The sequence below is a fragment of the Lepus europaeus genome, chromosome 8 (assembly GCF_033115175.1).
Source record: "Lepus europaeus isolate LE1 chromosome 8, mLepTim1.pri, whole genome shotgun sequence".
NCBI lineage: Eukaryota > Metazoa > Chordata > Mammalia > Lagomorpha > Leporidae > Lepus > Lepus europaeus.
This window is the reverse complement of record NC_084834.1, coordinates 101,823,453-101,834,380: the sequence shown is the minus strand read 5'-3', so window position 1 is coordinate 101,834,380 and position 10,928 is coordinate 101,823,453. Positions and strand designations below refer to the sequence as shown.

Here is a 10,928-nt window from a genome sequence, read left to right as displayed (position 1 = left end):
AGTAGAGATAAAGAGGTCGGCACCGTGGCGCAGCAGGTTAAAGCCCTGGCCTGAAGTGCTGGCATCCCATATGGGCACCAGTTTGAGACCCGGCTGTTCCACTTCTGATCCAGCTCTCTGCTATGGCCTAGGATAGCAGTAGAAGATGGCCCAAGTCCTTGGGCCCCTGCACCTGCATGGGAGACCCAGAAGAAGCTCCTGGCTCCTGGCTCTGGATGGGCACAGCTCCAAGCGTTGTGGCCAATTGGGGAGCGAACCATTGGATGGAAGACCTCTCTCTTTGCCTCTCCTCTCTCTGTGTAACTCTGACTTTCAAATAAATAAATAAATAAATCTTTAATAAAAAGGAGCAGGACTCAAACCCAAGCTCTGATAAGTGTTGTGGGTAGCCTAAGTGACATCTTAACCACTGTGCTAAACACTTGCACAAAGTAAACTTTTAATTTCATTTTCTGTGAACTTTTTGAATTACTCTCATCTATTAATAGTTCAGTGAATTTCAGTATTTTTTTATTTTTTTTATTAAACTTTTATTTAATGAATATAAATTTCCAAAGTACAGCTTATGGGTTACAATGGCTTCCCCCTCCCCAAACTTTCCTCCCACCCACAACCCTCCCCCCTCCCGCTCCCTCTCCCCTTCCTATCACATCATGATTCATTTTCAATTCTCTTTGTATACAAAAGATCAGTTTAGTATATATTAGGTAACGATTTCAACAGTTTGCCCCCATATAGCAACACAAAGTGAAAAGAAAAGAAAAAAAAAATACTGTTGGAGTACTAGTTATAGCATTAAATAAGGGTGTACAGCACATTAAAGACAGAGATCCTACATAATATATATTTTTTTAAATTAATTAATTTTCTATGCCATTTCCAATTTAACACCAGGTTTTTTTTTTTTCATTTCCAATTATCTTTATATACAGAAGATCGATTCAGTATGTAATTAGTAAAGATCTCATCAGTTTGTACCCACACAGAAACACAAAGTGTAAAAATACTGTTTCAGTACTAGTTACAGCATCACTGCACATTAGACAACACATTAAGGACAGATCCCACATGGGATGTAAGTACACAGTGACTCCTGTTGCTGACTTAACAATTTGACACTCCTGTTCTTGGCGTCAGTAATCTCCCTAGGCTCTAGTCATGAGTTGCCAGGGCTATGGAAGCCTTTAGAGTTCGCTGACTTTGATCTTGTTCCGATAGGGTCACAGTCAAAGTGGAAGTTCTCTCCTCCCTTCAGAGAAAGGTACCTCCTTCTTTGATGGCCCCGTTCTTTCCACTGGGATCTCACTAACAGAGATCTTTCATTTAGGTCTTCTTCTTTTTTTTTCTTTTCCATGGTATCTTGGCTTTCCATGCCTACAATACTCTCATGGGCTCTTCAGCCAGATCCGAATGCCTTAAGGGCTGATTCTGAGGCCGGAGTGTTGTTTAGGACATCTGCCATTCTATGAGTCTGCTGTGTATCCTGCTTCCCATGTTGGATCTTTCTCTCCTTTTTTGATTCTATCAGTTAGTGTTAGCAGACACTTGTCTTGTTTGTGTGATCCCTTTGATTTTTAGACCTGTCTAAGCCATCGAATGTGAACTGAAATTGATCACTTGGACTAGCGAGGTGGCATTGGTACATGCCACCTTGATGGGATTGTATTGGAATCCCCTGGCACATTTCTAACTCCTAGTGAATTTCAGTATTAATCATTAAGTTTTAGCCTAGCATAGAGAATAATGTTCTGTATGTATATGACTCAGTTTTTAGTTCAGAACTTTCTCAGAGATGAGTAATTTCATGGAGATCACTGAAAATGTAAACCCCAGCCTCTCATTTAAGATTAACACTTCTAATTTAGTGTGTTTGAAAAATACTTTCTATTTACTTGAACTTTTCCCCTTTGGGTTAAACATGTTAAAGTTGCTCTTTGAAAAATTTTGGAAAATAATATTTATAATTCTGTCAAAAAAGCATTTTAATGAACTCTTGGCAGTTCTTTCAACAGCATTTCTGAGTGATGTCTCTTTCTTTCTTTCCTTTCTTTTTCAGAAAACAGAGGCTTACTCAGGCTTTAGACTCCTTCAGAATCACCAGAGCAGCTGTCATCATTTTTTAAAAAAGATTTATTTACTTATTTGGAATATAGAGTTTTAAACACACATACAGAGATGGAAGAATGGAGGGAGGGAGGGAGGGAGGGAGGGAGGGAGAGGGAGTGGGATAGGGAGGAAGAAAGGGATTGAGGGAGAAGGGGAGAAGGGGAGAGAGGGAGGGAGAAGGGGAGAGAGGGAGGGAAAGGGAGGGAGAAGGGAGAGGGCCAATCTGGAGCCAGGAGCCTGGAGCTTCTTCCAGGTCTCCAACATGGGTGCAGAGGCCCAAGCACTTGGGCTGTCCTGCACAGCCTTCCCAGGCACATTAGCAGAGAGCTAGATGGGAAATGGAACAGACGGGACTTGAACCGGTACTTGGAACGGATGCTGGCACCACAGGCAGCAGCTTAACCTGCTATGCCATAGCACAGGCCCCTGTCATTTTTTATTGCTCGATGGAGGGTCTAAGCCAGCCGCTGATTGGAGGGAAGGCAATGCGGTCAATTCTCAAGCTCTGTATAATGGAACAATGAGTTGACTGAAGTATCATCAGACACAGAAAATGAAGGGACACGGTTACAGTGACTTTTCCCTTTCCCACTTTCCCTTCTTTGCGGGAGATCAGTATCCGTAGGTCACATGCAGCATTTGGATGACTATAGCCCATCAATTTCCCCAGGAAATGTCTCTGCCTGAAATTTTATAAATGACCATAATGTAAAAGTGTTCATTTGTTCACCCTGAGGGAGTGTACATCAGATTTTATTTACATCAATCATAATGAGCTTTCCATTTGAGAAAGGGATTCTTCTTCACCTGTGACCTAACTTTCCTAAAAAGATGGACTTTTACTTTTTAAAAATAACTATCTACACGTCTCTCTCTCTCTGATCTGGATTTTCTTCATAAGCCGCCTTTTTTCTTACATAAATGCTAGAAATATCATTTTCAGAAATGTCTCTTTATGGCAGAAATAAGTACACTTTCCCTACCCAGCCCGCATTGCAGTTAAGTAAGGTAGTGTAACATTCTACACAAGTATTTACAAACCAGGACGCCACTTCAGTCTCTCCTGTCAGGGCAGCCCTCCATAGAAATGGGGGCAGGCTGTACTCCTGAGTTAACAGAGAAGCGCTGTTAGGGCTGGCGTTGTGCAGTGAGTGAAGCTGCTGCCTGCAACACCATCTTCCCTTACCCAAGTGCTGATTCACGTCCTGCCTGCTCCACTTCCCATTCAGCTCCCTGCTATGTGCCTGGGAAAGCAGCAGAAGATGGCCCACATGCTTGGTCCCTTGCCACACACTTGGGTGACCCAGATGGAGTTCCCGTCTCCTGGCTTCCTTCTGGTGAAGGAACAGTGGCTGTTTGGAAGATCTCTCTGTCTTCTCCCCTTCTCTGTCACTCTTTCAAATAAACAGAGTAAATCTTTAAAAAAAGAATTAAACAGAGAGGGACTATGAAATTCTGGGGAACTTTGCATGACTGAGAAATAAGCTTTCATTGTGTTAGCTGTTGAAGATTTTGAGTTCTATCAAAGCTTAGTCAAGCAGTCTTACATATTACTTTTGTGTATATTTTATAAGATTTATATAACATAAAATATAAATATATGCTGATGGTACAGTTAGCATAGCAAGAAAGGCTTTCATAATCTAATTCCTACCTGTCTCATCTTCATTTTTGACAATATCATAACTGACTCCAACATTCCCACAGATTGAACACACAATGCTGTTTCATACCTTTGTCTTTGTACATACTTTCTTTTATTAGACTTTTCCCCTATCGGATATATATGCATCTTTGAAATTCCAAATCAGCCATCACTTTCTTGAAAAGCTTTCCTGATTTCTTCTATGTTTTATGCATATTTGGAAGGGTTTTGTTTTTTTCAGTTCATGGAGTGACTTTATTTACCCTTGTCTCTCTATTTAACAATAAATTATAACTCATGATGTTATTTCTCATAATGTATATAATGGACACTATAAATGTTAAATGATCACACTGCTTTTGTACATAGAAAAAAATTTTTTTTAATATTTGACAGGTAGATTTAGACAATGAGAGAGAGAGAGAAAGGTCTGTCTTCTGTTGGTTCACCCCCCAAATGGCCGCTATGGCTGGTGCGCTGTGCCGGCGTGCCGCGCCAATCCGAAGTCAGGAGCCAGGTGCTTCCTCCTGGTCTCTCATGCGGGTGCAGGGCCCAAGCACTTGGGCCATCCTCCACTGCCTTCCCGGTCCACAGCAGAGAGTTGGACTGGAAGAGGAGCAACCGGGGCTAGAACCCGGCACCCATATGGGATGCCGGCACTGCAGGCAGAGGATTAGCTCATAGAAAAATTCAAGCTTATTGGTTAGCTATCTTCCTGAAGATTAGTTGGTAGTCACCTGAGGGTAAGATAAGGACTATTGGTTGGAATGTTTGTTTCAAAATTCAGCTGTTTGCAATGTGATAGTACTGGGAGGTAGGGCTCCTTCCTTCTGAGTGGAATCAGGTGCCCTTGTAAAGGGGCCTGACAGGGAGTTGACACTCTCTTGCCCTTCTTCTGCCATGAGAGGATGCAACAAAAAGGCCATCATCAGAGGCTGGTATCTTTTTTTTTTTTCTTAAGATTTATTTATTTATTTGAAAGTCAGATTTACACACAGAGAGAAGGAGAGGCAGAGAGAGAGAGAGGTCTCCCATCTGCTGGTTCGCTCCCTAGATGGCCGCAATGGCCAGAGCTGAGTTGATCTGAAGCCAGGAGCCAGAACCACCTCCAGGTCTCCCATGCAGGGGCCCAACAACTTGGGCCATCATCTACTGCTTTCCCAGGCCACAGCAGAGAGCTGGATCGGAAGTAGAGCAGCTGGGACTCAAACCAGCGCCCATATGGGATGCCGGCGCTGCAGGCGGTGGCCTTACCCACTATGCCACAGCGCCGGCCCCAGAGGCTGGTATCTTGATTTGGGATTTTTCAGCCTCCAGAACTGTGAGGAAATAAGTTTCTCTTCTTTATAAACTGTACAACCTCTGATGTTTTGTTGTAGCAGCATAAAGGCTAAGACAAAAAGTGACTTTTGTATAGATTTAGGAGGTTAGGAATTAAGGAAAATGAGAGGGCAGGATGAAGGAATTCATTGTGCCACATCGCAGTTTCACTGACATTCAGTTAAGCCTCCCATAGCAGTTGTCAAGCACTGGATTCACTTGTGTGACAGCTTTCTTATTCTTCCATTTGCTGTGTGAAATGGCTTAAAATTCATGATAACATCTCAGAATTGGTGGTATTCTGGAGTTATTTGTTTCTTTGCTAATTTGTCTTGCCTTTTTAGTGTACAGTAGAACATATATTCAAAAAATGTAAACTAAGTGGGTACAGATGAAAGAACAAACTCTTGGCCCATCCACTGGGTAAATAAAGAGAACTACCATGGCCCAGAAGCCCTGATGCCCTCCTTCTTGATTGCATTCTTTCTCTCCCCAGAAGTCTTCCCCATTCCAAATTCTATGTGACTCATCCTTTGGTTTTTGTTTTCACTGCTTCAGTCTTTACTCCTAAGTAAATTTTTTTTTTTTTTTTTGGACAGGCAGAGTGGACAGTGAGAGAGAGAGACAAAGAGAAAGGTCTTCCTTTGCCATTGGTTCACCCTCCAATGGCCGCCACGGCCGGCGCACCGCGCTGATCTGAAGGCAGGAGCCAGGTGCTTCTCCTGGTCTCCCATGCGGGTGCAGGGCCCAAGCACTTGGGCCATCCTCCACTGCACTCCCGGGCCATAGCGGAGAGCTGGCCTGGAAGAGGGGCAACCGGGGCAGAATCCGGCGCCCCGACCAGGACTAGAACCCAGTGTGCCGGCGCCGCAAGGCGGAGGATTAGCCTATTGAGTCATGGCACCGGCCTACTCCTAAATAAATTTTGCCTGTTGTAGACTTCATAATAAATGCAGTCACGCTGTGTGAACTCTTTGACATGCTTCTTTTGTGTAAGTTTTTTAAAAAACTTGATTTATTTTTTAAAGAAAAGAGTTACAGAGAGAGGTAAAGACAGAGAGGTCTTCCATTCCGCTGGTTCACTCTCCAGATGGCTGCAATGGCTGCAGCTGTGCCAATTCAAAGCCAGGAGCTTCTTCCGGGTCTCCCACGCAGGTGCAAGGGCCCAAGGACTTGGGCCATCTTCTGCTATCCCAGGCCATAGCAGAGAGCTGGATCGGAAGAGGAGCAGTTGGGACTACAGTCGGCGCCCATATGTGATGTTGGTGCTTCAGACCAGGGCTTTAACTCGCTGTTCCACAGCGCCAGTCCCTATTTACTTATTTGAAAGGCCGATTTACAGAGAGAGGGAGAAACAGGGATCTTCTGTCTGCTGGTTCACTCCCCAAATGGCTGCAATGGCCACAGCTGGACAAACCTGAAGCTAGGAGCCAAGAACCAGGAGCTTCCTCCTGGTCTCTCACGTGGGTGCAGGGGCACAAATACTCTTTTCCCAGGCCATAACAGAGAGCTGGATCAGAAGTGGAGCAGCCAAGACTAGAATTGGCACCCATATGGGATGCTGGTTTTGCAGGCGGAGGATTAACCTCAGTGCTGTCCTCTTGTGCAAGTTTTTGAGATTCATCAATGTTGATGTGTATGAGGGTACCTCAAAAAGTATGTGAAATGGTTGAAGATAACGTGGGGGGCCTGGCGCTGTGGTGCAGTAGGTTAATCTGCCTGTGGTACCGGCATCCCAGATGGGTGCCAGTTCTAGTCCTGGCTGCTCCACTTCTGATCCAGCTCTCTGCTGTGGCCTGAGAAAGCAGTGAAAGATGGCCCAAGTGTTTGTGCCCCTGCACCCATATGGGAGACCAGGAAGAAGCTCCTGGCTTCAGATCGGCCCAGCTCCGGCTGTTGTGACCATCTGGGGAATGAACCAGTGGATGGAAGACCTTTCTCTCTGTCTTTCCCTCTCACTGTCTGTAATGCTGCTTGTCAAATAAATAAATTAAATATTTTTAAAATTAAAAAATGTGAAATTTTCATGAACTTTTTGAGGAGCACCTGTGTAGTTGTATCCTATTTACTGTCACTGTTGTATAATATATCGTTGAATGGACATAACCCTAATTTACTTATCCACTCGTGGACAGTTGAATTGTTTTCCATATTTTTGCTATTATAAACAATGCTGCTTGTGTATTATATATTTCCTATGCAAGAATTTGTCTATAGTATAAACATAGTAGAATTTCTCATGCTCAGCTTTATACAATAATGCCAAACTGTTTTCCAAAGGAGTTCCAGTTGTTTTTTTTTTTCTTGCACCAACAGTGGAAGGGCATTCTTCCTTGCTCTTCATCCTCTTGACAGTGGGCGTTATCCAACTTAAAGTTTTGCCAGTCAGGTGGGAGTGAAATGGCATGTTATAATGATTTGAATGTTATCCCCTTGATTACAAATAAGGTTAAACATCACTTTCATGGGAGGGACTTGTTCTTTTTTCTTGAAATTCCTATTCACTCTTATTTCTGGTCCTTTATCCCACTCCCAGGAGTTTATATACTCTTGATACTATTAGTTTATTATCTAAGTGTATAGCACATATCATTTTTAGTACCTAACTGGATGTGGAAGGCAAGGGAGAAGTAGTATAGAACTACACTTGGTGTTTGCTTTGGGGATCTGAGTGGATATGCTGTGCCTCAGTTATGTAGGACTCTTATCTGATGAGCCTTTAAGAGTCTGCAGGTGGAAGGAGTATAGCAATTCTCCAGCCCACTTGTCCTCTGCCCATCTTCTGCAGGCCATGGATTCTCCCATCTAGCTTTTTTTTTTTTTTTAAAGATTTATTTATTTATCTGAAAGGCAGAGTTACAGAGAGACAGGTCTTCCATCCACTGGTTGACTCCCCAGATGGCCATAAGGGCCTAGAACTGTGCTGGTCCAAAGCCAGGAACCAAGAGCTTCTTCTGGGTCTCCCACGCAAGTCCAGAGGCCCACGGACTTGGGCCATCTTCTGCTTTCCCAGGCCATAGCAGAGAGCTGGATCAGAAGTGGAGCAGCTGGGACTCGAACGGGCACCCATATGGGATGCCAGCACTGCACCCACTAAGCCACAGCGCTGGCCCCCCATCTAACCTTCCTAGGAAATAAATGTCTCAGTCAGATGACCCACACAACACTTCTTTTTTATGCTACTTTATTGCTTTTTCAGTCTCAACTGTTAGATAATCTTTTTTAGTATTTCCAAGAGAGCACATTGTTTTAATTTTGAAATGTAGCACATTTGTCATACTATAAAAGATGCAGAACATTTATCTACAGTTTAAAATTTCTTCCATTTCTTATGGAGATGTAGTACTTATCACAAATTATTCCACATACACTGAAAAAAATAGAAGGAACATATACATCTAAGAACACTACTTTGTACAGTCTTTCATTAAATAATATTTACACATACATTTTCAGTTTCCTGGATGTATTTGTACATGGTATACAACCACTACAAAAATATGGGCCCCTTACAAGGATGATACAAACATAACTTTTAAAAAAGTAGATCTTATAACCTTGGTCACATGCCTTTTAGTTGTTTGGGATTCTAAGAATGATTCCATAATAACACTTAAAAACTATGAATGGTGAGGAAAATGTCAGTGACAGGGACTTGGCACGTTCACTAAGAACGTAGCAGCTTGGCTCAGCTTATGTTATAGTGGCAAGGCAGAGTTACTCTGAGCAGCTCAGGATGGTAAACCCTTGACCTTCTTGCAGGAGTAGAAGCAGCTGACTTGGTGGCTGTGGCTGGTCACCTTTTAGGAGAACTGCGAACAGAGGCCAATTAGAAATTGGCGTAGGGGAAGTAGGGAAGTGTGGCAGAGGCAGCCTCGCTGTGGTCCATTCTTATCACTGCAGTGTTTGCTTCTCTCTGGTTTTACGATGATCTTTTGGACCTGTGAGAAGAGAAAGAAAGTGTAAGTGTGCTACTCAGACCCTGGCTTCAGACTGGGTTCATAATAACCCAAAGATCCTCAGTTAAAAGATGTGAATTGTCCTGTTGCTGCACAGTCATCGTTAATGTTTATGGGGGCTGCATATGTGTTGGTTGGTTGGTGTGTTTTTTTTTTCCAGATCAGAAAAGTCTTTCAGGAGATTTGACAGCTTTGCTTGCATAGTTATTGCTCTGCCTCAAGGTTGAAGGGTCCTGACATTTTTAGACAGGTAATACAGCTAACTTTAGTTCTTACCACACAAGATAGCACTTTAGTATATACATAACTGGAAATCGAGGATGACATAGTGATGATACACTTTTAAGCTAAGATCTCACAGTAAAGCACAATGCAAAGATTTCTAACTTTTTGTGATTGCATTTCCTAAAGAACAGTTCTTCTGTGAGCAACAGCAAGCCTACCTTTCCTTGCTAACTGCTTTCAGTAAGTTCTTGATGGCTTTCGATTCTGGATTCAGACATCTCTTCTCCCCATCCTTTTTCATTGTGGCACTATTAGAAAGAAATAAGAGTGTAAATATTTAAATAATGTTGGGCCAATAAGCAGATGAAATCATAGTTCCAGAATCAGACACCACCGTTTTACTTTACATTTTTCTTGTGCTGTACGTTAGTTTTAGAATCATCAAAAAACACTTCATTGATCTTTTGAAACTGTCATCAAATGTTTAATAAATGATTGTAACCAGGGAGGTGATCACCAGATAAGATTTTACTCACATGATCTCAATATGTGCACAAGATTGACTTGCAGGAATGATTTCAAGTTTTTCCAAGGATCTTGGATTAACAGGTTTATTACTAATCTTGATACAGGTACAGCGTACAGTTCTAGAGAGAGGCATTCCTGCAGGAGAGAGACAGGTATAGCAAGGAAGATTAACGTGGTGTTTCCTTATAGGCATTTAGTGTGGACTGGATAATATTTAGCAGAATCTATAGCCCCATTTCTTTTCATGGTCTCTTAATTAGAGAAGGAATGTATGCCATTTTAACACAGCACTGAATGATTAAATAGTTGATTATCTGGATGAGAGGAGTTGTAATTTGTTGATTATAAAATCCTATTGTTGAGCACAGTCCTAGTGCTTAATTAAGCTTAGAGAAGGCAGTATCTTACACTCTTCTCATCCTCACATTGTCTTTCTGCCCTCCCTCTCCCCCCTTTCTTTCAGGCTACTATTTCTCCTACTTTAGTCATTTGTATAAACTCTGTGACCATGGAAATCTCTGGTCATTTCCCTCTCTTTTATGGACAGTGAAGCTTTTTCAAACAGATTCTTTATTTTCAAATCTATACCCTGACCTATTTCTGATTTTACAAATTAGATGTATCTTGATATTTCTTACCTTTAGTCCCACTCAGAGTCAGGAAAATAAGGCAGAAAATAAGAATTGCACTTTGGTTCATGGTGCTGAGTCTGGAGGTGCCTCTGTAGTAGTGGGCTCAGGATGCTTCTATGCAGCTGAGAGCTTCAGAAAATGTGGGGCTAGTATGCACTATTTATTTGCAAAGGCACTTTCCCTCCCTAACTCTGATTGGATAACATTTTAGTTGAGTCAGGAAACCTACTGGCTGTTCCTTGGGGAAGTCCCATGTTGCATAATTCAAGATACTATTCTTTTATGACCTCCCATTTATGGAATTTCCTTCTGTCCTCTTGTAGCACCAGTGAGATAGCTTTCACTTTCCAGAACATGAACTGGTTCCTGAAAAACAAAACTTTATTGCATGTAGAAGTATTTTCTTTCAATCTAGCTCTCTACTATGGCCTGGGAAAGCAGTGGAGGGTGGCCCAAATCCTTGGGCCCCTGCACCTGCTTGGGAGGCCCGGAAGAAGCTCCTTACTTCGGATT

General features: G+C 42.5%; 1 protein-coding gene across 1 annotated transcript; it reads right to left on the bottom strand.

Annotated features, from left to right (window-relative positions):
- Positions 1-8,219: 8,219 nt before the first annotated feature.
- Positions 8,220-10,536, bottom strand: CXCL10 (C-X-C motif chemokine ligand 10). Its single transcript, XM_062199211.1, has 4 exons — positions 10,422-10,536; positions 9,792-9,918; positions 9,474-9,563; positions 8,220-9,012 (listed from the first exon to the last, which is right to left on the bottom strand). Exons 1-4 carry the CDS (start codon positions 10,480-10,482, stop codon positions 8,994-8,996), a joined length of 297 nt encoding a protein of 98 aa, XP_062055195.1. The 5' UTR covers positions 10,483-10,536; the 3' UTR covers positions 8,220-8,993.
- Between the last annotated feature and the right edge of the window lie 392 nt (positions 10,537-10,928).

What these genes read in the sequence shown, in the direction of transcription:
- CXCL10 (XM_062199211.1), bottom strand. Translation starts at nt 10,482, where the DNA reads ATGAACCAAAGTGCAATTCTTATTTTCTGCCTTATTTTCCTGACTCTG. An exon ending in GACTCTGAGTGGGACTAAAG is followed by an intron (nt 9,919 to 10,421) that starts GTAAGAAATATC and finishes TCTCTCCTGCAG; the next exon opens with GAATGCCTCTCTCTAGAACT. An exon ending in TGTGCACATATTGAGATCAT is followed by an intron (nt 9,564 to 9,791) that starts GTGAGTAAAATC and finishes TCTTTCTAATAG; the next exon opens with TGCCACAATGAAAAAGGATG.